General features: G+C 35.1%; 1 protein-coding gene across 5 annotated transcripts in view; it reads right to left on the reverse strand.

Moving 5' to 3' along the window:
• Positions 1–316: 316 nt before the first annotated feature.
• Positions 317–26,579, reverse strand: part of Pcgf5 (polycomb group ring finger 5) — a 95,997-nt gene continuing 69,734 nt past the window's right edge. For 4 of the 5 annotated variants that reach the window (XM_042689352.1, XM_042689351.1, XM_042689350.1 and 1 more), the window contains 7 exons: positions 25,994–26,049; positions 25,821–25,880; positions 23,466–23,614; positions 19,306–19,404; positions 16,843–16,932; positions 9,783–9,842; positions 317–2,893 (listed from right to left, as the gene is read on the reverse strand). In XM_042689352.1, the coding sequence (XP_042545286.1) occupies positions 2,846–2,893; positions 9,783–9,842; positions 16,843–16,932; positions 19,306–19,404; positions 23,466–23,614; positions 25,821–25,880; positions 25,994–26,049 (562 nt within the window). In that variant the 3' untranslated portion in view covers positions 317–2,845. The remainder of the gene's footprint in view (positions 2,894–9,782; positions 9,843–16,842; positions 16,933–19,305; positions 19,405–23,465; positions 23,615–25,820; positions 25,881–25,993; positions 26,050–26,579) is intronic. The other variant, XM_042689353.1, reaches the window with a different exon arrangement.

Raw genomic sequence — 26,579 nt, forward strand, 5'->3', positions numbered from 1 at the left:
TATTTAATAATAGTTCAGAGACAATACCCAAATTACCCAAATCCCATACTGAACATTACCTCATCAGTAAATCTTTAATTTCCTCTTGCCGCTTAAGAAAGGGCCTTGTTATGATTTCCCTATTAATTAGTGTGATTACTTCAGTTTAAGGTGATATGTAAAAATCATAGGCATTCTTATATCCAAGATTTCTTCACCTTTTTATTTATTTATTTTTAAATTTTTTACTGTCAAGGTGATGTTCTTCACCCTTTGATATTTGATTTTTAAAACGAATAAAATCTTTTATGAAAGCAAAGTTCTTTTAGTTTATTTCTTAAGAAACAACAGATGAAAGAATAGCTTAATTTAGGCTTATTTCTGATTTTACAGCTTTAGATAATTATAGGTTATTTATAAAAAGAATTTTTTTAGCATTCTATATTTAAAAAGCTAACCATAAAAGGCGTCTGTACATTTCTTCTATACTAGCTTCTTATAAATTCTATAACCTGATGTAAGGGATAACTAATTGGGAATTTAGTGTATGAATGCAGACAAGCAGTCCCATTCTGAGAAACTCATAGTTGACATAAGAGGTCAGGATAAAGAGTCTATGCTTCTTGTAGCAATACCACATTGTTTGTAACAGTCACAAATTGTGTACCTTTTCCCAAATGATGACTGATACCTTTATTTGTCAGCTTTTAATGTATTTTGGCACATATTCCATTGCACTTCAATAACATGTTATTAACATTAAATGAAGTAAATTATATAAACTCTTCTTAATTCCAGAATTCTTTCCTATATATTCCCTTGGAAAATAGTGGAGTTACATGTGATTGGGCAAACAGACTAAATTTCAAATGATCTTAGATGCAAAACTCATTTATGTCCACAGGCTTTGGCAAGGTATTGGCAAGGGAGCCAGGTACCTAAAACATACTCTCAGTTTTCAGAATGTACTTAGCTCGTTTGCAGTTCAATTAAAATTAACTTCCATATGTAAAACACGATTTTATATGATAGTGACAAATGATAATAACTTAAAATTCTTAGGAATATCTAGGAACTAGGTTTCACAGCAAAATAAAATTTTAAAGCAAAGAATTCAGTTTTAAAGAGTTAAAATTTGCCTTTTCAATTTTGTTTGTGAACCCTTTCAAGAACACACAGTTTAGCAAAGTGAGTTTCAGAAGTACTGCCATAACCTTCACAGACATCAGAACAGAAAACTTCAAATTTTTCTGAATTGTTCAATTCAGAAAAGATACTTCCAAACTTTCAGCATTTTATATTACAAAATACATCAAAATTGAGCTGCATGTGTATGTTTTACAATGTTTTATTTCTATGAAGCATCTTGATATCAGAAGGCATTACTCTGTGATACATTTTATTCTAGAACATAGCCTATAGCCAGGTATGCAGTGTCACTGCGCTCATGTCAGATTTCTAAAGCAAATAGTTTTCATTTCTCATTTCCAAGACTCTTTTCTAAGTTTCAGAGGTTAACTTGTTTCAAAAAATGGATAGAGCAATTTTCAAAGAGGTCTTTGAAAACAACTGCACATTTTAAGAGGTTTATAATGAAGTTTTTCATGTAATTGAAAATAACCATACTTTGGCTTGCAGACTAATTTCAAAATGAATGAAAGACTTAGCAAAATCAAGGACATTATCATAGCTCTGACATTTAATGAAGCCATATATAAAACAACAATCCCACTTTCCCCTGATTACTACAGTATCTAAAATAAAGTACCACCAAACCATTAATTTTGGCTAGCATATTCATCTACTATGCTGCAAATTATTCTATTTTATGCATCTGGTTTGGAAATGTGATAGGTAACAAGTTTAATCTACAACTGCGTTGAGACTTTTGAAATCCACAAAATAGCTAATGTTATCTGCTCTAAAAATCCTAATATTTGAAAACCCTCATATATCACCTTCTGGATGCCACAAGGACACACATCTAAGGCCAACTTAAAAACAAGATATTCATTAAACGACAGCAACAGTGTAACGACACACCTATAAAACAGGCTTACAGTGAGGTGCATGGCGACGCACCCACTTGTCATAAGGCATTATGAAAGATTAACCTTACCTACAATGTAATCAGCTGCCAACAATTCAAATGGTTGTGAATCTATCTTCAAGTGTATAAGAAGTCACACCCCATTTTCTACCTGGAGGGCTAACGGGCCTTCCTTGTGCAATTGGTAGACTACACACAGAGAAGCTTAGAATGTGTACAATAATGATGTGATCTCAGGAATAATTGGGATTCTTCACAAAGGGACTTGTACACTCAAGAATAAACTACTTTTTTACATGAAAAGCTTCCAAGAATAGGGTAGTGGCTTAGAAACCACTTTTCTTAATGTATTCCCATACAAAATAATTTCCAGGTATAATTAGTAGGTTCCTGTACAGTACTCTATTTAAACAAGAATTAATAAAATAGTTAAGTATGTGAAAATTGCAACACCACAAAGACTGAGCCATTTTACTAGTGTAATTAAACATTAGAACAATCTTGGAACGGTCAAAGCAAAATATTCAGAAGGCTGAATCATGGCTGCACATCTGTCTGATTTCAGTCATGACTGGCACACTGTGAGACAACACAAATACCTTACACAGATGGTTCAGTAGCAGAATGGCACTTGGTTTGCATTTAATAGAAACATGAATGCAACTGACAACTTACAGAGATAGACAATGGCCTTATTTGCATGCCAAAAATCTGATTGTGTCCCTCCAGTCCACACACCGTTTTTTCACTGTGCAATCTGTCGACGAGTAAACAAATAGTGCAGGATTCATTTCAGTCAAATCTAGGCCCCTTGGTCTAACCGAAATCAATTCTTGGTCGATACTGCAATACCATAGGGTATGACTATAAAATAAAAATAGTGAACAGACTATGTTAACATAAAAGCAATATGATTTACATACAAAAGGTAATACCTTTTAAATATTCTTTTTAGAGTTTGAGGTTCTAATTTATTATATTCCCAGGTACTGGTAGTGATTTCGATAGTAAGGTGTCATTTAAAATGTAAAGGTATCACTTTTAACATTATTTCTTCTGATTGCCATTACTTTTCTTGAATCAGTCAAGTCTTCACTAATATACAATAGAGATCAAAGTTCAAATGCCTACAGAGTATGTGACCAAGGTATTCCTTAGAGAAAGGCTATGTGCACTCCTTTCAGGTTTAACAAGGATATGGCTTGCTGGATTCTCCAGGGCTGGTGAGAACTACTGACACATTCACAAGAGACCCATTTTTGAATCTGTGAAACTGGAGTCTGCACAAGCTACCATGCTTACAATTCTTTTTAGCACTAAAATTTATTTCAATGGTCTTTTAAAGAATTAGAATACAAGTAACTGTTACATGAAATGTTTAGGTCCTTGCCTCCTTTCAATAGACAGTTGATGCCATTAAATACTGAGATCTCTTACACAGTATAATTAAAAGGTACCAGGCACATGGCTACTATAAAGAACCTAAGAGGAAACAATTTCCTAGAAGGTCTATGTCATGCCACCTGTGCATTTATTTTGACCTTTGTTTTCCCTTTCCTATGCAAACCAGGTATCAGTCAGAAAGAGTCTGGAGAAGCCATCATTTTCCTTTGCTTAAAGCTGCAGGTTCCCGTTTTAAAATCAGTTTCAAGGAGCTTTTCTGGTATTAAGAAAAAGGCTAAGGGCTGGGAAGGTGGCTCAGTGGTAGAGCACTTGCCTTGCACGCATGAGGCCCTAGGTTCGATTCCTCAGCACCACATAAGCAAAAAAAAAAAAAAAAAAAAAAAGCTGGAAGTGGCGCTGTGGCTCAAGTGGTAGAGCGCTAGCCTTGAGCTGAAGAGTTGAGGGACAGCGCCCAAGGCCCAGAGTTCAGGCCCGACGACCGGACCCCCTCCCCCCCCAAAAAAAGGCTGATCTCTTCCCCTGATGTCACTGAGTTGCTTGAAAGCTCCAGTGTGTTCAAGATTTGGCTTTGCTCACTGCATAGTGATCCACCACCATAACAGAGCAAGGCATTACTTCTGGAGGTAAAATAAGTACAAATACTGCTTTACGAGAGGAGCTGAAGACCAATCCATGCTCTCTCTCTCCTAGCACTTGGAATTCACAAAACTGCTAGAGCCATGGACGAGCACCAAGATCATCCGCTCCTTCCCTGGTTCTGAGCTCAAGTTTAGTGTTGGTTGGTGTTCTGCCACTTGAGCCAGGTCTCCAGCCCAGCTTTTTTCCTTGTTATTTTGGACATAAAGTATCAATGGACTTTTCTGTTTGGGTTGGCTTCAAACTTGTGATCCTCCTGATCTAAATCTCCTGAGGAGCTTGGATTATAGGTATGAACCACTGGTGCAGGCCCAAGATCATCTTTATGTTCATACGTGGAACTGTCATGAGTCTACATATATCAAGTTTGTAGAGGCCTTTTTCTGAGTTCCAAATTACCTAATAAAGTTTGATGACAAGAAGAAATTAAGGGCTTGGGTAGATCTGTGCAGAAATAGTTGAGAGAAAAGACTATGAAGTGTTGTAGTTGTGAAGTGTTTAAGGATTATGGCAAAATCATTCAGGCCAAGGATGTTGTCAAAGAGTAGGTCAAATACATGAAATGACCATATAAAAATCTGGCTCATTAAAAATGGGCTCAGGCAGGCGCCAGTGGCCCATGCCTGTAATCCTAACTACTCAGGAGGCTGAGGAGTGGTTCAAAGCCAGCCCAGGCAGGAAAGTCTGTGAGACTCATCTTCAATTAACTACCCAAAAACCAGGAGTAGAGCTATGGCTCAAGTGGTAGAGCACTAGCCTTGAGTACAAAAGCTCAGGGACAGTGACCAGGCCCCGAATTTAGGCCCCCAGACCAGCAAAACAAACAAGTAAAAATGGACTCAGATAGCCCCTGACTAATACATCTTTATCTTAGTGTAGGTGAACACAGAAATTTAGTAGGGTGAATTTCCAATTCTTTCATGTAGTTAAAAGGGTCACACTGAGATTCTAAAATCTTGAATTTGCATACTGAATTTACAACTCAATGTTTCAGCTCAGGACAGGACTGGAGGGTAGGAATAATCACATCCCAGGTTGAGCTCTGCCAACTGAAGGAAGGTGCCACTACTAGCTTTTTAAGGGGTACAGAAAAAAAAGTCTTTCTCTCGTGGTCTCCATTATCTTAAATTATTCTGGTTTTAATTTTATTAATTTTATTCTGCTCCTGCAGAATCAGATTATGTGGAAGAAAGGTACATACAAAAAATTCTGCATTTTATAATACTCTCTGTGTGTTTCTGAAGCTCATTTATCTCAGACCACTAGCAGCTATAACTTAATATAACTTCACCATTAACCATTCCAGCTCTCTCCAACCCACAGGTATAACTTGTGTTAGAAAATATAAATCATATACATGGAAATATCTACCTCCCATTACACATGAAAGAAAGAAGTCAAATGACTTGGCTGTCATTGGCTGGAATTTTCTCAGTTTTTGAGTAAGATAATTTGATTTTTTTTTTTCTTCCAAGAAACAATCTGTGTTTGTTCTATGGGTTAGGTTTAATTTTACTGAAATGTGGCAGAATACTAAAACCTCTTAAGATATACTTCAAGTTCTATTTGCTTTTTAGTTGCTTTCTGAAGTAAATGAACAACATTTACTATGGTGGAATACGCATATTACTATCTCTGTGTTAAGTGATTGTACTGAATGGACCTACATTTCATAGAGTTTCTTAGTCCTAAAAAATCTCATTGTGTAATAAAAACCAAGAGATTTTCAAATATAACAATTTTAGGAAATATTACAGGTATCTTTAGTGATAGACTTTTGCTTCTAGTTTGTTCTTTAGAGTTTCATACTAACTTTGTCCAGGCAGGCCCCTAACCACCTTCAGAACAGTTGAACCATAGGCATGTACCCTGACATCCAGGTCCTTCTAGCCCTTTTATTTAAACAAATTAAAAAAAAAACTGGAATCATGCTAACAACCATAGTCCTTGGCAAATAAGTAGTCCACTTGAAATTCCACACTTGTATTTCTATACCATTTAATGTATTATTTTTTGCAGGTAAATTATTTATAATAGATAATGCAATTTTTAAGCAATAGAATGTAAATAGGTTACATACATATATTATGTTTTAAAGTTCACATAAAAGGTTTTTAATGGCTGCATATTACACTGTTAAACGAACCATAAGTTGACTATCTCTTTTTGCAGTCTATTTGAATTTATTCTATTTTTCATAAGTTGATTTTGGCCCAAAGATCAAGAGGAACTACTAGTTCAAGCAACAGACACATTTATAGAGGTTTTTAAATAAACACTGCTGCACTGGTCTTCAAGAATTTTTTTTTGTATGAGTGCCTGCTACTCTAGTGCCTTGTCAATAATAAGTACTATTATCACACTCCTCTTAATTTGGCAACTTAATAGAGAAAATGGTATTTTATTTTTTTCATTTTTGATTTCTAAAGACATTCATCATTTATATATGCTTATTAGCCAATTGCATTCCACTTTTAATGGGGAGGAGGGTTAACTTACTTGGTCACATGCTGTTCATTTTTTCTGTGCAAAGTTAGGCTTGTCTTATAGATTTAAACAAATTCCTCATGTATTAACAACATCAATCTAACATATGCTGTAAATATCTACTTATGAGATTCTTACTTGGTGCCTATCAATATGAACCAGTAATTCAGTCTTTTCTTTTACACTAAACTAAAAGTGAAAGACCATGCCCACTACAAAATCAGTTCCTCAACTATATTTTCTTGCTGTTATGATTTCACTTTTAATATATACTACTTTAAACGAACAGAAACTTATACTTAAATGAGGCATTGGTTGCCACAGTTTTGGTACAATTCATGAAAACAAGCTCAGAATTGCCTTTTTAAAAATTTTTTTTTATGTTGTCTTCCATCCCTGGCCTCCTTGCCATTCTCCAACAATCAGAAAAACCTACAGCTGAGCGCCTCTGCAGAGTTGTTTTCTTAAGTGCCCTACACCACATATTAACATAGCTACATCTCTCACTTCCTTGTGACCAAAACACACCATATATCCAACAGGGAGGCTTCCTTTGGTTACCTTACAAACTATTTGTCTACTTTATATTTTCTTCCAACATTAAAATTTACTTGCCTGATTTTTGTCTGCTACAGCCAGAGTGTAAGTTCCACAAGATAAAAGACTTGTGCTCATTTTTACTTCTATATCCTTGTACTAGAAAGGTGGACCAGTACTTGTTAAATGAATTTTTTTCTCCATTAATGTGAAATACTATCTTTACAGATTCATATGTACATTAGAGGTATTCCTATTAGAGGTATCACTGGACTATTCTTTATCCTCGTATATCTACTGAGCTATTCTTTATCCTCATATTTCTACATGTAAGTTAGAACCTGATTTCTAACTATAATAACACAGTTTAGTATCTGGTGGTGCTTGTGTCTACTTATCAATCACTTTAAAAATGTCTTTCCTGATGATCTTTAGAATGACTTTTTTCAGGTCAAACAAGAATCTGGTAAAAGTGTGTTTGGATTTACATTTAACTTCATAATTTAATCGTGAGGAGAACTAACATTGCTATCCTGTTCAATATACTCTTTAAATTTCTTATGTGTGAAGTAGAATTTTGCATACACACAAGTAGGCCTTTGTTCTTAGGAAATACATGCTAAAATAACTACTGGTCAGTTTTCCTGGTATGTGATTTATTTTTAAATTGTTCCACAAAAAAACCCCCAATCCAGATGCATATAAAGAACATAATAAAAGAAGGAAATGGCAAGAGGAAGAGAAAATGTAGTGAAATGTTAAATACTCCAGTCAAAAATATTTCTTGAAATAACTGTTTCAATCATTTGTTGTTGTTGATCCAAAAAACTTCAAAATAAGAAGCTGATAGAGAAAAATCAGTACTTAACATTGAGTTTTATCAAGTGCCTTTTCAATATCTACTGTTGGTTTTCACTGTGTGTAAATAAAACATGGGCCTGTGTCTGCCTGTCTACCGAACTACCACTATCTTTGCACAAAATCAAGCTGTTCTAGCATTTCTGATAAAAACTGTACTAGGTCTTGGTTTGTTATTATCATTACTTGTTGTCTGATAATAGAACTTGAACTTGCTATCTGATGTTTGCTTTTGCTTACTGGCTGGTGCTCTCTATCCGAGCAATACCTCCAACCCTTGTTATTCTTTTAGTATGTTAGCGTATTATTAACCATCTTGCATTACATCCATAATGAAATTTAGCACTAGTTTTCTAATTGAGAATCCCTTAGTTTTTGCTATCATACTTAAATTGTCTTTGTGAAATAAATTTGGAAGAATGCTAAGTCAATTTTCTTACAAGACTATTATCCATAAAAATTGTTGAAAACAAAAAAAGGAAATCAGGGTAAGTTCTTTAAATCTAGTTCTTTAATCTAGTTCTTTAAAATTTAGGATCAGAGTTTAAGAACATTTTTATTCCACTACCCACCTATGCATGGGTTTGTCAGTATGATTCACCATCCACAAACCAGGCATGAAGCTTACAGTTGAAGTATGTATTTGCTTCAAATTTTATGAATGTCACTAGCTCTACTAAATTACTGCTTACCCTTTGCCCTTATCCGTGTAATGCAAAAAGGATAATACACTTTCCTAAATGATTTTTTTCTTTGCTTTTGTAGTTCTTATATTAGCTTACTCCATTTCAAAGAAACTAAGACTTAAATATTATATACCAAAAGGCTGTCATTTTAACGATACATTCTCAAATGACCAAAATATTGAAAGAAATTTTAGATAAAATGGTAATTTTTTGATTAATTGAAGTACTCTTTTAATTCTAAAACAGATTAAATTTTTTTCCAATCTCCAAATCACAACACTGAAGTTTACTTACTAATTAAACTGTTTCACAATTTCTTATTGGCTACAAGAAAATAGGACAAGGACTATTTTAATTTCTGGAATAAGAGGAACAAGGGATAGCAGGGGTAGGAATCTTATTTTCTGCCAAAAGTCATTTGTGTATTTATAACATCATTCAGGGACCATGCAAAACAAATAAAACCAGACCATTCAAAAAGAAGCTTACTGAGAAACTTGGTGACTGTCTAGTTATTCATCAAATGATTTATACTGTATGTGTATAGCCTGCAGAGATTAGGTTGTGTATAGATCATCTCTGTACCAAACAATGATCCTTACTATACTGTTTTTAGCCTCATCTTTCCAAATAATAATGCATTTTTATTAGATAAAACTTTCCTTAGACACATATTCAGATTTTCCTGGTATATCACTAAATAGCTCATTGTCATTTTATTTTTAAGAGGCACAAGTCACTTAGGGCTTATATCTCCTGCTGCTACTTAGAGCTAACTAATCTAGCATTTCATCTGACTCTGACAGAGGAGTGACTCACTTGAAAAGTATTTACACAAAGAAGATAACCTAATCCAATATGGCTCAGAGATTTCTCTGGGACTGAACTTAGTAATTACTATAAGTTCCTGACGCATAAGTAATGGATTTATTACATATAATTTCATTTTTTTAGTTCAGTACAATTAACGAGTCAATTCAGGATAATCAAAATAATGGGAAACTTATGAGTATTTAAATTTTGAAAAATAAATAAAACTGACATTAGTTTTACCAAGTGACATGCCTGAGGAGCTCAAGTTTGGGGAGAGAGCAGTCACTGCAGGCATGGGGACGGGCATATGTACCGTCGTGAGTGCCTCTTACCTGATACAAAGGGCCATCCTGAGAGCAGACTTGCGAAGCTGAGCAGTTCAGACACCGAAACTGCGGAGGAGACGAACTCATCAGATAAGAGGCATCCACAACTGGACACATATTTAAAACTGATTATTTAAAATAGTTCAATGTCAAACATAAGAGTTAACATGATTAATTTTAAATAACACTTTGAGAAAATGGCAGGGCTTGTTTGTTTTATGTTTTTGAAAAAATAGATGGGTTGAACTAATTTTAGCATCTATCTATGGGTTTATTTAATGCTCTGCAAATACCAAAAGAGTGGCTTGGTCTTTCCATTTCTTTGTCAAATATCACTTCTTGGGAAATCCTCACCTATTAGTACATGGGGACCCTTCTTTCTCCTATCCCTTCTTGATATCAGTCTCTCCTAGGTTTCCCCAAATGACCCATGAAAGAGTACTGTTCAAGATCAGAGCTATGGGTGAGCATCAAGTTCACTCATCCTATGAGGGATAGTGCTCAGATTCAATTCTTAGTCTCCATATTAATTATAATAGAATTACATTGTAAGTTCCTGGAATCTATTCCATATTCATGTAATTTTATTAAGGCCCAGAACTAGCACATGGTAGCCATTCCATGAACATTTTCTAAGTAAGTCAATGAGTTAAAACTACTATGTTAAACATACTAGGAAGTTTCATTTGCAAATTCACTGCCTTTTAATAATTAAACTACCTCACATTTAAAGAATTAACCCTAATTCTGATTTTTTAAAATATACTGCACTTGTGTTGATTTAATTATAATGGACTACAAAATGTTACATTTATATTTTTAAAAATTTTCATGATCTTCAAACTGGAAAAAACAACAATGAAAAATTAAATGCATTAAAAAAGTGAGCTGTAAATTAACCAGGAAATTTCTAAGTTACTAGAGTTTAAAAGATATATGCTGAAATAGCATACGACATTTTCCTTTTCTCGAAAATACTTCAACAATTTTTTGCCTAGATGTTAGCCCTTGATTTTTGTGTCCAGTGCTCATCCACATGCTGTAAGGCATGCTCAACAGCGATCTTTAGTGACCTTTTCCACTCTCTTGGAAGAGTCCCCCATCTCTGGCCCATCAGAGTTTGCCTAACTATAAAGCTGCAAAAAACATGCAATAGGAATACAGAGTTAAGAAGAAAAGAGACAGTCCTTCCTTCCTTCTATCCTTCCTTCCCAACCTTTCTTTATTTTCTGCTAATCTCCCTTATCAAGAATCCGTACCAAAGTGGGATCTGATTTTTTTGTAATCCCACACTCTAATTATGTAGCTGCACAAGTCAGAGGAAGTCAGTAGTGACCCACCATGCTTCCTAAAACTCTGTTATTCAAAGGATGCCCAAAGATCCTGGGGAATTTGCTAGAAATGCAGACTGATGGGCTTATCCAGACCTACTGAGTCAGAATTTTACTTTACCAGAATTCTCAAATGACTTATATTTGCATTAAAGTTTGAAAAATACTTTTTTTTTTTTTTTTTGGTTTGGTCATGGGCTTGAATTTAGGGCCTGGCGCTGTCCCTAAGCTTTTTTGCTCAAGGCTAGTGCTTTATCACTTTCAGCCACAAATCCACTTCTGATTTTCTGGTGGTTAATTGGAGATGAGCATTTCACACATTTTCCTGCGTAGTCTGGCTTCCAACCTTGATCCTCAGATCTCAGCCTCCTGAGTAGCCAGGATTACAGGCTTGAACCACCAGCCTGTGGTGAGAAATGCTATATTAGTTATTTTTCTCTCTCTCCTACTAATAAGCAATAAGTCAGTAACAACCTCGAGCTTAAGAATATTGAAATGGCAATAGTTATGAACTAAAAATATCTCCCTGTTTTGATTCCTAAAGAAAAGATTTTTCAGAGTTGTATCATGATAGAGTGGGTCCAGATAGGGCAGGGAGTCCATAGAAAAGCTGCTAAACCCACAGTGGAACTACCCTAGGATAAAAGAAAACAGTGACACAGAAGCTAGATGGTACAGGACAGATGCTTCATTACTGGAGAACTGGGAGCAAAACTAATTCCCCGGGGGATTCTCAAATAGGAAAAGGAAAGATCTAAACATGGAGCAGCCTTGTCTGAGGCAAAAGACCCATAGGGTAGTGGTGGTACCCAAAACAATGAGGAGAGAAAACTGCAGGTTTACTCAGTCATAGCTGAAGACAGTGTAGAACAGGAGAGGAGACAGTGCACAGAACTGAATAATACGAAAAACTGCAAAAATGTCAATTCCAAGCCAAAGCAACGTAGACTTATATTGCAACACAATCACAATCCCATTAAAAAACACATCTGAAAGTAGACGTGTTGATTCATCCAGGGAGGCTTGGGTGTAAGGATTGTTGAGTTCAAGGCTAGCCTGCGATGCATAGTGAGACCTTGTCTCAAAAAAGAAAAAGCCACAAATGAAAAACAATAATAACAATAAACCAACCAAACTCAAACAGCCAAAGATGAATCTAGGAGAATGAGTGAAAATGCCCAGTTAATAATTATAGTGAGTTTTTTCCGAATAGGCACTAATACTAATAGACGCTGATAGCAATACTAATTAATAATACATAATACACATGATGACTCAACTGAAAAGGCACAAATATTTTCTTCATAAGACATGTTAATTTTCACATGTTAAAATGGACAATTTTCATAAATGCTATAATATATAATGCTAGTTCAGAGTAATCCCTGCTCAAAATAATAAAATAAAATGTCCAGAGACATACATATGTGTATATGCATATACACATATATGTATATATGACATTTATAGATAATGATGACATCTCAAAACCTTGAAGGTAAAGTATGGAACAATTCAATAAATTGTATTTCTGATTAAAAAGTCACTAGGACAAATTAAGAGTTATTGCTATGAATATACGTGAAAAGAAATCAATCTCAGGTGGGTTAAAATGTTTAAGATAAAAAGTACTAGAGGAAAAACAAAGTAATAGACATGATCATAAATTTAGGAAACTAGCCAACCAAAGCCCAGGCAGAGTTAGTCAGCAATGCCTATAGGTAGACAACATTCTAGTTACTTGATGGCAGGGGTGGGAAAAGATGAGATCACACAAATACGCTAGCAGTTACGTACCTAAGAAATAAGATTGCTTTACTACTACTGCTGCATTTGTCCATGTTAAAGCCTCTGTCAGTCTCATGCAACATAATAATCTGTACTTACTAGAACCTGAGCCAGAATTCAAAAGAAGATTAACAGAAGTAATGAAAAAACTGAGATTCAAATGAAGGAAATTGTCTTTAGGCTATGTTTTGTGTAATTATGTAGTACTTTCAAACAGAAAATTTCCACTAAATCTACTTTTTTTTTTTTTGTCGATTGTGGGATTTGAATACCAGGCCTGGGTGCTGCCCCTGAGCTCTTCTGCTCAAGGCTAGCACCCTACTACTTTGGGCCACAGCACTACTTCTGGATTTCTGAGGGTAACTGGAGATAAGAGTCTCATGGACTTTCTTGCCTGGGCTGGCTTTGAAACACAACCCTCAGATCTCAACCTCCTGAGTAGCAGGATTACAGGCAAGAGCCATCAGTACCTGGCTTAAATCTACTTTTGAAATATAGTACACATTTATTCTGGGCAGGCTCTAGCTGCTAGAGATTCAAGAGTGAACAAGTGAAAATTTTAGTTGGGGGACACATAATAAACATATAACTCAGAGGCATAATGTGTCATATAGTACAACACACTGTGGGAAACAAAGAGACATGGAAAGGAATTAAGGATGCTGGTAGGAAGGGACATCAGAGACCTTCTTGAGAAGCACAATTACTTAAGTGAAGGGGCACAGCAAGCTGGCTGGATGAATAACTCAGGGAAGGCAGTGCAAGCAAGGCATACTTGAGAAAGCCCAAAGACCACTGTTGCTGGAGAACATAAGCCAAGGGAGAGGAGAAGAGGAGAGAGGAGAAAAGAGAGGGAAGGAAGGGAGAGAGAAGAAAGAGAGGGGAAAGAGAGGGAGAAAGAGGGGAGAAAGGGAGAGAGTAGGAGAGAGAAGGGAGAAAGAGGAGAGAGGAGAAAAAAGAGGAGAGAGAGGGAGGGAGGGAGAGAGGAGGAGGACATGGCAAGAGAGAAAGAGGAGGGAGATGGAGAGAGGGAAAACACTATCTGTGCAATGTTATATGTATGATACCAGGCCTTATGCTTTCACTTCCCTCTTTGCTCACAGCTGGTGCTCTACCAATTGAGCCATTCTGCTAGTACAGCATTTTACTGGTTAATTGGAGAGATGGAATCTTCAAGCCTTTCTGCCCAGGCTGATACTCCAGGTTTCAGCCTTCTAGCTGGCAGGACTTCAGTTTTTAGCTAAGTGATAGTGAACTCTACTGAGATTGGGGCAGAGTAGTAACATGTCTTCTGACTGTAGAACAGAGAATGGAGAGCTGGTAAGGAAGGATGGACCCAAAAGGAGACTTCAGGGTGGCTGGGACCAGAGTGTTAAGATTGTGATTATAGTATCTGGACCCTCTCTTCTCCTTCCCCTATCCCTCTTCCTCTCTTCTCTTGGTCTCCCCTCTCCCACCTCTGGTAGTACTCAGGATCTTGGGTTTGTTAGGCAGGTGCTATGTCACTTGAGCCACGCCCCAGCCTGGAGCAACCAATCTCAACACTTCTGGGACTTGGAAGACTGGACCAATGAGGAGTGGAAGTTGACATCCAAAAACAGATTCAGTGTAAGAGCTAGTAATTTTTCTTAGTACAGTTTCTACTTGGATGATAAAGCATAAGATTTATAATGATCTTATAATTACTGAGCTAGTTTTTTAACTAATAAAGTATCTCCCCCCAAGAAACAGAATTGAAATTATTCATAAATATGTGATCAGAAAAGCAATCACAGTAACAGATGAGTTAGCTGATATTCTATTGATAGAAAAATTCTATAAATTAGTGTTTCATTGCTTTGACAGTAAAATAACACAGTGTGGGTAATTTTTCAGCAGGGATCTTGAGAAGGACAGGTGAGTCCTGACAGAGGTCACAGAGATGACTATTTTTATCTCTTGAAATTTAGGCAAACCTATTCATAGTGATTTCCAGCAAAGTATATTGAAATGCTATCAAAGAAAGCTAAAATTACATTCACTACAATGTTAATCAGATGTGTAATATTGAAATATCCATTCTCCCAAGGACACCAAGTTCACTCTCTGCAATTTGTACCTGAAATATTTTGATTGTAAATATTAAATGAGAGTAATACATATACAACCCTTAGTAAAAATAAAATAAGACATATTTACCAAATACAAAGACAAATATCTATGTATATTTAATATACATAGATATAATTACATACACACATATATTTTTTTGCTGGTCCTGAGGCTTGAACTCAGGGCCTGGGTGCTGTCCCTGAGCTTCTTTTTGATCAAGGCTAATACTCCACTACTGGAGCAACAGCTCCACTTCCAGATTATTCTGGCTAGTTTTGAACTGCAATCCTCAGATCTGTCTCCTGAGTAGCTAGAATCACAGGCATGAGCCACCAGCAGCCGGCTGACAATTATATAAAAGCAAAACAAAACAAAACCCTAAAAAATGATTTGATGAGATCTTTAGAACATTCAACTAGTTGGTGACAGATACTAGAACACAACTTCCTTCCTGGTCTTGCTAGGGGATAAAGCATTCAGCCTCACAAGAAAGTCTTTACCCACAGGAGAATCATACAGGGAGAAAAAACTGAAGTGTTAGGTGCCTTATTATTATTATTATTACATAAATCAGGACATTTCTTCTGAAAAGTAATCAAATATTTTACCAGAGTAACATAAAAGTTTTGTGGTTTATTTTGTAATAGTCCTACAAATGTTAACATTCAATGTAAGTATGTTTTTGAACTATTAAACAAGGCAGCCCTCATTTTATCTATATTCTACACTATCTATTGTTATGGGAGGTAATATTTCTTAATTTTGTGTGATATTTCAATGTACCTTTCCAAGATGTACTAAAAAAGTTTACTAAACAGGATCATCAAATTAGAGTATAAAATGTATGGATATGTAACAGTGAAGATAAGAAATAGAAGCCAAAAACAAAATTTAGAGTTTAAGCTATGACCCATTGTACCATAAGAACAACAGCATCCTAAGGTCTAATAAAGTAAACTTGAAAGTTCTCTAGTTTGACTTTCTAACCAATCATCAGTAAGATTTATTCATGCACTCAGATCACGAGGAAAAATTTTAGCAACATTCCTACAGTATTCCTTACTCCTGGTATATGTAAATCATACAATACCTGTGCCTCAAATTTCTCTAACATCTCATGTACCTAAGTCAAGTATAAGCAAACTTAGAATTATCCTGATTACAGATATAGTTTAAAGTACAAAAAATTCTCTTTTAAAATAGCTTTTCTCCTTTGAATAATTTCTTCCACATTGCTAGGACCTAAAGGAATAAACCAAATCTGCGTCAGAAACTCCTGTAAGTTCACTTACCCTTCAGCCTAATTTTACATTTTAAACTTTTCGATGTAAAAGAGGTACCTGAAAAAAAGATGATCCTGACCTCTATCTCATCTGTGTTCAATGTCACAGCCCCAAATAAGAATTCTCCTACAAACCATTTGTGGTATTAACCAGAATAGAACTTAAGTGTCCCTGCACCACCCCCCCCAACACACACCTGCCATTCCATAGTCTTTTAAGTTTTTATTAGTTATAGGGCATTAAAGAGATGTGTCATCTTCTCTGCCTTGATGTTAGCAGAATCCTGAACATATTTTGATATACTTCAAATTTACCTTCACAAAACAAAACCATACTTACTGGACCAATTGTACTTGGACCAATTTTCAGGGTACTGGGAGAAACCAGGGAAGCAGTTTCTTCTTTTAAGCATGTTCACTTTATGTTATTTTTACTTTGCTTTTAATAGTTGTTTTATATATATATATATATATATATGTATACACACATATACATATATACATATATAATTAGCATACATAAGTGGCACATATATAATTCTATTCAAATAATATAAGTAAAAAGGCAATTTACGTTTTCTCCTCTCAGTCGCCATCTTGTCATATAGATGAATTCCATAGTATGATCCTTTCCCATAATTTCACCATTGCACAGCACATCCAACTTTAAAAAGAATAGTTATATTAACATAAGTAATTTTGAATTTACTGGTATCATGCATTTTTAAAAATTTTAAAAATCCAAATAGTACGACATTAGTACATTATTGTAAGTAATATTGGAAATATGTTTCTTTTTCCCAGATTAACAATTTAGGTTTAAGTAACATGAAGCATTATTTTCCCATACACACTTAAAGTTCATCTACCTAACTTATAAGTGCAGTATCAAAGTTCACGTCTTAGGATAGCCTTCAAATTTTAGCCATGAATTATGGCTGGGACTGCCCCTTACTTAATTAGTAGACTATAGTAAGCTCACAGTTCCTCACAGTTCTTTTGGCTTCTGAATTTATTTGCTAGAATTTTTTTGACTTCCCAAGATGGAATTTTTCTCATTAGTTTGAGTCCAAAGAGGATAATGAGTAAGGATATGGTGGTTTATGCAGCCTTTGAGACAGACACATAAAAACGTTCAGTAGTTACTAGCAGACATTTAGCAGAATGTACAGGTCTGTATATTCTAGACTAAGTGGTCTCCCTAGCTTGCTTACACAATACTTAGAGGACCCTCTTCCCACCTTGTATAGAACCTCAAAAACGTTGTACTTATAAAATGCCACTTTGCTCTCAGTTATGAGTACCAAACAAATCTTTAAGAAGGCTACAGACACTTTGTTTACAGTTCACTAATTTGACAAAGCATATTTAGCAAATGTTTATCATAAATTCCCATAAATAAAACAATATTGCAGTACTCCAGTTATTCAAAGTAACTGGCAAAATTTCATTTGAAGTGTGGAGAAGGAAAAAAAAATAAGTTTTAAGTTATTCTGGATCTGGCTGACAGAATTACAGTTTTGAACTTTTAAGTCTAAAATGAATAGCATCCTAATTGTATCAGATATATGAAATTATTGATCTTCTGATGATTTATGCTGCATATGAATTTCAAAATTGTTTTAATAACTCTTAAAAGCAGTGAATAACTTCTTTTTCTTTTTCTTATCTATAAATTCACAAGCAAAGAAGCAAGGGTTCTTACTTTTTTACTTACATTAAGCTGTGCTATTTTTCACGTTTTTTTTCTAATATAAAAATCTGTGATGTCTCTGGAATCTTTTTAAATTTGTAGGCACAAATCATAACAAAAATTTTAAACCAGACTAATTAGTTATCTGAGAGAAATGTTAAGTTCAAAATAGAGATGTTTCCTTACACATAGGCTTCTTCTCTGCCAATGCCTTTGTTCAAATACTATTTCTCTTATGATGTCTATTCTTGACATTCATAGTCATTAATGTCATTGCAGATATACCAGAAGAACTATGCTTCATTTGATATCTTTCTTTGTACACAAAACCAGATCTTGTTTTTGCTATTTCAGATGCTACTATTAAAACCAAGGGGGAGGAAGTGGAAGCTAATACAAGTTCTAAGTTTGTCATCTGGGCAGGTGAGAAATGACAGCCATATTTCATCACTATGTCACTAGTTTCTTCACTAAGATCATAAACATTTTCTGAAATGTTTCTGCTGTGATCTATATTAGAGCAATTTGCTTCTTCTATAGATAAAATGGACAACTGTATTTGTGTAGATGAAAAAGGCTTTACATAGGACCAACCAACAAACTTTTTGCACACATGGAATGAATATGAACACCTATGAAAACTGTTTTACATTTTGAAGAATTCTATACAGAATTGGTAATAATTAGCCAGGTGTTAATGGCTCATGCCTGTAATCCTAGCTATTCAGGAGGCTGAGCTGAGGATCATGATTTGAAGCCAGCCTGGACAGAAAAGTCCATGAGACTCCAACTAGCCACTCAAAAACCTGAAGTGGAGCTGTGGCTCAAAGTGGTATAGCTGTAGCCTTGAGAAAAAGCTCAGAGACAGTGCCCCAGCCCTGAGTTCAAGCCCATGACCCCCCCCCCCAATGGTAATAATTTTATGTATATGTAAATATATCACAATAAAACCTTTCACATGCTAATAAAAACTTTCACATGCTAATAAGATTAAGTTACAAAATTAGTAATTGATATAAAAAGTCTGATAAAAAGTGATATACTCTAAAGTATGTTGGCATTAAAACGAAGAGAATCTAACTAGGATATTTGTTTTAGGAATACTATTAAGTTCTTCAAATATTTCCTTTAATTTTATAACACCAAGTGCATTAGCATCCTGACTTTCATAGGCTATATTAAGAAGTTCGTATTATGTAAGTATCACCTTAAAATTACAATTTTAACATGAAAATAATCAGTTTACAAACATTGACTATATCCTCAGTTTTTACTTCTTGTTACAATTTTACTTCAAATCATAATTATCAAAATGACCATGTATGTAGATATTATTTAACTTACCTCATAAGAACTTGGAAGTTTTAGTTTTAAACTTAGAAACTTTTTAATAGTTCCCACAGTTACACGTGTAGAACATCGAATAAATTTCTTCATTAGACCCTAATTAAAATAAAAATAAAAGAACTTAGTTTTAATTAAACCTTAGGTATTATTTTCACTATCAGTTCAAGTATTTTCATAATGTAAGCATCAACTTACAGCTTTTTAGTACTTATAAGTGAAAATGTCCCTAATTACTGGAAAAAATCAATGACATTTTTCAAGACGCACCATCATGTACCTTAGAAAAATCTTGAAAATGTGCCTTTCTCTAAGACACTGTCATAAAACATACATGAGTTTAGGAATAACAAAAGAAAGTAGACAAAATGCATAAATGTTGTTACATATTGTCACCTCTGTAATGGACATTTTCTAAAACATGATGCTGTAACTATTGAATAATCTGGCAAGAGAAATGATTTGAAGCAGAACTCAGATGAGCCCTAAGGGTCCAATAGAGAGGGGCCAGTTAATCTGCAACAAGCCTCAGCAACCAAAAATTATGCAGTGTGGACTTTATGTAGAAGAAAATAAGGCTCCTGGACTGGGCTGAAGCAGCACTTCCTCCTCTATAAGAAAACAAAGTTCTGTGTGTCCTGATGTGTCAATTGAGAAGAGAGGTACTAATTTACTCTTCAAGTTTGGACATTACTGTACTAAAATACAAGAGTTAATCCAGAATGAGACAAAATGAGACAAAATGCAAGATATTGATGTTATCTCTTATTTCACATGTTGTTGTACCAACGTGTGAAACAAAATTACATTCAACAATCTGAAATAAAACAAAAACTCCAACAGAATCTTAAATTTAGCAAACTAACCTAACCTCTGGAACATCTTATTGTTCTTAAGAATAGGAAGTCAAAAGTAGAACAAGTTAATGTTTATTTCCTAGGAAATTGTATTTCTTCACAAAAACTAACAGAAACAAATCCAGATACTTCGTCACAATTCAAATGGTGAATTAAAAGAAAATAGGTTTAAAATTACTTCTAGCTGGACACTTGCTTGCACTTGTAATTCACACACACACACACACACACACACACACACACACACACACACACACACACACACACACACACACACACCTAAAAAGCTGGGCCTGGTCCTAATCCTAGCTACTCAGGAGGTAAAGATCAAAGGATCATAGTACAAGGTTAGTCCAGGCAAAAAGGTCATGAGTTCCCCTCTCAACCAATAGGGCAGAGTAGTCTGCACCTGCTCTTCCAGCTACATGGGAGATTAAACTCAGGAGGATTGTGGTTCCAGCCAGAGTAAAATGGTTCATAACATTTTATCACAAAAAATAGCAAAGCAAATCAGGCTGGAGGGTGGCTTCAAGTAGAGTGCCTTCCTAGCAAGTTCATGCCCCCCATAAAATATTACATCTAGAGCAAAGATACACTCTACCATTTCAAATGTGAAGGAGACATGTAAGACTGCATGAAAACAATGGGCTGAATGTACAAATCCATTTTTCTCTCTTATCTGTCACATATCCTAACTATCCTAGGCTTTCCTATCTATTTTCTTCCTGCTCCAGCAGCTTATAAAGCTCAGCCTGAGAGCGTTTGCCTGTTTATCCCAGCATATAGGAGACTGAGGTAAGAAGACTGCAAGTATGAAGGCAACCTGAGCTACATAGTAAGACATTTCAAAAATAAAGAAAGAAACCAATTAATTCAGTACTTAACTTTTGTACTAAAAATCATACAGAGAAATAAATTTCATGTTTATTTATTAAAAGATCTTCAGCCTTTTTATTGATTTAGCTTTTATTCCATAACAGTCTGTGTATTAGAGGATGACCACAAAGGTGAACAGCAGGGACAAACAGTTAACACCAAATCTGAGTAAAACATTTATGAAAAGGGAGAGATAGCATACCAAAACAAAAAGCAACAGATGAGTTGGTAATGCTCAGTTCTTTAAAGTTGGGTACAAGACTTTATTACATGTCTTGTCCAACCAACACCCTTAAACAAATCAATTATCTTACTATATTATTATTTTTTGCTGATATGTGTAAAGGATCTTTGTTTTTGTTTGGTTTGGTTTGGTCAGTCGTGGGGCCTGAACTCTAGGCCTGGGTGCTATTCCTCAGCTTTTCAGCTCAAGACCAGCCCCCCACCACTTGTGCCACCGCGCCACTTCTGGTTTTCTGGTGGTTTATTGGAAATAAAGAGTCTCATGTTACTTTCCTACCCAGGATGGCTTTGAACTGTGAACCTCATATCTTAGACACCTGAGTAGCTAGAATTGCAGGCATGAGCCACCGGTGCCCGGCTGTAAGGGGGGGTCTTTGAATGATGGCTTTTTACTTTTTTTCTCTAACTACATCATTATAGTTTGATATTTACATAAGGGATAAACATTCAGTGAATTACCATGCTCACATATATTCTTTGTTGGAAGATACTGAAAGGACTTAATCTGATGAAAAAGTATTTTGTTTTCATTTCCTAATAGGTAGAAAACCACTATTAAAGTAGTAAACACCAAAGAAAATCAGTAGGTGGGAGTAGTGTGTTTTAAAGAGCCTTTAAGAAAAGGGCTGGTGGGGATGTAGCCAAAAGAGAAAACACTAGTACACTGTTGGTGGGAATGTAAACTTGTTCAACTACTGTGGAAAGCAGTATGGAGGTCTCACAAAAGACTAAACACAGAAAAAGATTAAACATAGAGCTTCCCCATGACTCAACAATTTCACTTCTGGACATTTACTCAAATGACCACAAACCAGGCCATAATAAAGCCACCAATACAACCATGTAAATTGCAGCATTGTTTACCATAGTCAAGATAGGGAACCCAGATGCCCCTCAGTACATAGATGGTTCAAGAAAATGTAACACACACACACACACACACACACACACACACACACACACACACACACACACACACAAGAATTCTATGCTTCTATTAGAACAAATGATATTTTCCCATTTGTAAGAAATGAAAAGACTTGGAAAAATTATATTAACTGAAGTAAGCTAGACCCCCCCAAAAACATAAGGAGCATGGCTTCCCTTATTTGTAGTAACTAAAATGTGCCTATAAATCTGCAAGTAAACACACTGGATGATAAAAGATAAAAAATATAAGTGGACATGGTAAGTTATACAAGACTCTAGACATTCACACAGTGAGACCAAGGAGGATATTCTTAGGAAAGGATCACAAAGTTTCAATAGCTTTGGGCATATGATCATATAAAATGATATTTATCAAAATGAACTACAAGAAATGGAAATGAGGTTTTGTGTTATTTTGCTTTTTTTCTTGTTTGGCACTGTTTTTTTATTTCTGTAATTTTGTCTTGTATATGTTTATCTGTTTGGGGGAGGGTAAGGGGACTACAGAAATGGTGTGACAAGTGTAACAGTGATACTTACTAGACACTACACTGAAAATGATATTTACAACTTGTGGGGAAGAGGGATCTGGGGGGAAAAGTATGAGAAAATGAGGGAAGAGGTGACACTGTTCAAAAAGAAATATACTCGTTCTCTGACTTACATAACTGTAACCCATGTGTACATCATCATTAAAATAATAATAATATAAAAAAGAATACAATTCATAGAAAAAATGGTTCAATAATCAGAGAGAAGTTAACAGGATCAGAAATGGAGATACTATAAAAACTAATAGAGAGCCTTTAAGGAATCTGAACATTCACAATACTTTGCACAATTCTACTTTTAAATCAATTAATTATATTATTCATAAATATATTAGCCATGATGTTTACTGAATTGAAAACAAAAGTAAAACAATGAAAGACAATATTTAAAGATAATGAATAAAAGGGTTAGGTTAATCATTGCCTGACATGACATTACATGAGCTGAGAAAAGGAAGAAACAATGCATGTAAACTCACAGCAAGAGTATGAAAGAACTACAGCTGTGATATTCCATATGAGCCACTAGATGGTAGGATTGGACAAGGATGGTTTGGAGTTGAGGCAGGAGGAAACCAAACAAATGCCAAGAATGACATTCTATTAGATTTGTTAATAAGTTTTTTTTAAAAAAAGAATTAGAAAATTCTTCAATAAATTAACAAGGGTTTACTAGTAAACTGGTATATTAAAAAATACTCACCTTTACTACATTGTCCCCCGATTGTCCATTATTTCGTAAACAATCTAGACAGATAGCAATCTGTGGGTCACTTCTATGGTAGTCTTTATCATCCTGATTTTCATCACCTTCCTCATCTGCTTTTGGTTTGTCGAGTTTTGAAGTATCATCTTTACAATTTAAACAAAATGAAGACACAACTCAAAGTTTAAAGTTAAGCAAAATACATTACTTATCAAACTATTAAAAACTTTGAGAACACTTCTTAATAGTTTTAAGAATAACTGAGTAGTTTAGTATTTTTAACTACTACTTTAACTCAGCAATGGAAATATTTCTGAAAAACATCGATCAAAAACAACACAGCTTAAGATTTCTAGGCTTATTGGGACATCCAAAGGAATGATCCTGAATTAACTATATTTTGGTCACAAAAATTATTGCAATTACAGATTACTGATTACTTAGAAAGCAGCCAGTAAAGATACTTTCAAATGTAATAATATAATTTTTGTTTTCAAATTTCAAATCAAGTACTCATTGTTTAAATTATAAAATATTCTGTCTATATTTTAAAATTTCAAATTATTAAATATGCATAAAATCAGTTGGTGAAAAAATGAGACTGATTAGAGCTAGGCGAGTATGACACTGCAGAGACCCTCCCTCCAGTGAAAACCCTCAGAGAGGTGAGACAGGCTCTTTTTTCTATATGCTCTCTCCTTTCCTCTCCATATTCCCAGAGAACTCATAAACAAGCAGCCTTTACCCACATCCCCAGCTCCCAGCTCCAATGGAGGAGATGGGGAAAAACAAGTCATTTAAGGATTCAGGTGGACCTGTTGCAACAATGAGAAGTACAAATTGTCACGTCAAAAAGGAGCTTTACAATGTCGGTGGGGGGGAGCGGGGGGGGGGGAGGGAGGAGGATTGGGTGGGGGGGGAGGGGGGAGGCTAGGAAGGGAGGTGAAGGGTAAACAAAGGAGGAGGCTGCAATGCTTGGTAAGAAATGTATGCATTATCTTGCCCATGTAATTGTAACCCCTCTGTACAGTATGTTCACAAATTAAATTAAATTAAATTAAAAAAAAGAAAGATCCAAATTCTCTACTTAAACTAAAGACAAAAATGCCAAAAGTCTTTTAGAAGGGGGAAGCAATGAGAAAAGGAAGCTAAAATACACAAACCTGGTTATAGTCTTTCATAAGTCAATCTATGATACAAAACAACAACACACAAAAAGAACTAATAGACTAAACCTACATATAATTTTTGAGGACTATTCCTGTGTTTCTGGACTCTTGAATATGTTATATTAAAAACTGAAACATTTAATTAACTTTCTATTTTCTATATTTTACAACACTGCTGTCTAATTGTAATGTACACTTAATTAAAACAAGCCTTCCAGTTAAGTCATTGTAGCTTCTTTGCCCATGAATAACATTCATGCTATTTTTAATACACAGTAACACAATGGGCAAATAAGGCAGCTAGACTGCTGCCTTATTTTAGTCATCAAAACTATTCTCAATCTTCCCTCTCCACTTAGGAAACAGTCTAGTTAAATCTAACTCATAAAGCCACAATATCCACTTTACAGTATTTTCTCATCCATCTTGATGTTTATTGGCAATTCTGTGATCTTACAAGAAAACCAAGGGTGGTATGAGTTTGTAAGAACACATACATGTACTTAAAGATCTCATTAGACTTTGGACATTTTGAGTGAAAATAATTTTTAAAAAGTGAAAATAAAAAAGATACAATTTCAGATACCCCTTTGTGTGGATAATGTACATAAATTCCTTTCTTAGTCATTTATGTTGGCTAAATTATTAAAAATTACCTGGCACCCAAAGGAGGAATTTAGACACTTGACATAGGTGATGGCAAAATACCAATAAGCACATAAAACTATTTTTAAAAATGTCTTGAATAGGTAAGTTGATGTCATCTAAGCTTTGTCTATGAGAAACTTCATTCTGAGTATCAGAGCATAGCAAAATCCCCTGATCTAGATTTCAGACACAAGTCACTTCTGTCTCCTAATAAAATGAACTTATAATTTATAACAAGAACTCTCTTTAGTTGCAAGCTAAGACTTCTTAATGTGAGATTACTTTTTCTCTTCAGATATTATTGCCTATATATACTATTCGGTTATAATTACCTATTCAGTTTTCTCTTTATTTTTCTTTTCTCATTCCAAAGTTCAATTCCCTCTTTACAATTACTCTCAACTGTAATGTCTTCAAATTTACATGAATTTAGCTAAAATCTAAAGGGGTACATGAGTTCTATTGGGTGTAACTATAACTTTGAAGACAGCAACCAAAGCCTGAATTTCTGTCAGACACAGACATAGAAAGTTACCTTGTCCATTTTCTTGAGGTTTATTTTTCTTCCAAAACTCAGATTCACGCTCAAGTTCTTCTAATTAAACAAAAAAAGAGTATAAAATCCATAGCAACAAGCAGGGAATGTTTTTTAATTAGAAATACTTATTTCTTATAGCACAGAAATTTAGAATCTAAAGAGTAACTTACGTTCGCGTAGTCCAGGTACTAGTTTAAATATAATTTCCTCCAAGGTATTATCCAACCTTCAGGGGTGGGGGAGGAGAGAAATACTAACAATGAAGATACAAAAATGTAACACACAAACAGTTTGAGATTTCTCCTGTGTACTTAGTATGAAGCAGAGAACACACATGATTTTGCACACCTACAACACCAAACCCTTCAGTATACGCAGCATATCTATTTCTAGGCTAGAATGATGAAAACCTGGTCTCACTTCCTACCTCTAAGTGAACATGCCTTTGATGTTCTGATTAGAGGTGAAGTGCAGAATGCTGAGAAACCCCAACCCTGAAACTATGGACTGAGATGCATGCAATTTGTAGATCAAAGAATGCCATGCAGATGACTTTGTGCTTAGTTCTAACCCTGAGTCTCAAGAGGCACGCCAGGCTTTTGCTCGCTGTCTTGCCCCCAGAATCTGTTAAGCAGCAGAACAAACCCTGAAGATGAGAGGATGAAAGGGAGAGCCACATTGCCCTGCTTAGGCTCAGTCCCATTCTTAGATGATTCATTCCTAACACATGGCTGAATCCAGCTAAGAGCAGCAAAG

This window comes from Dipodomys spectabilis, unplaced genomic scaffold (assembly GCF_019054845.1).
Source record: "Dipodomys spectabilis isolate Male_0828 unplaced genomic scaffold, ASM1905484v1 ptg000125l, whole genome shotgun sequence".
Lineage (NCBI taxonomy): Eukaryota > Metazoa > Chordata > Mammalia > Rodentia > Heteromyidae > Dipodomys > Dipodomys spectabilis.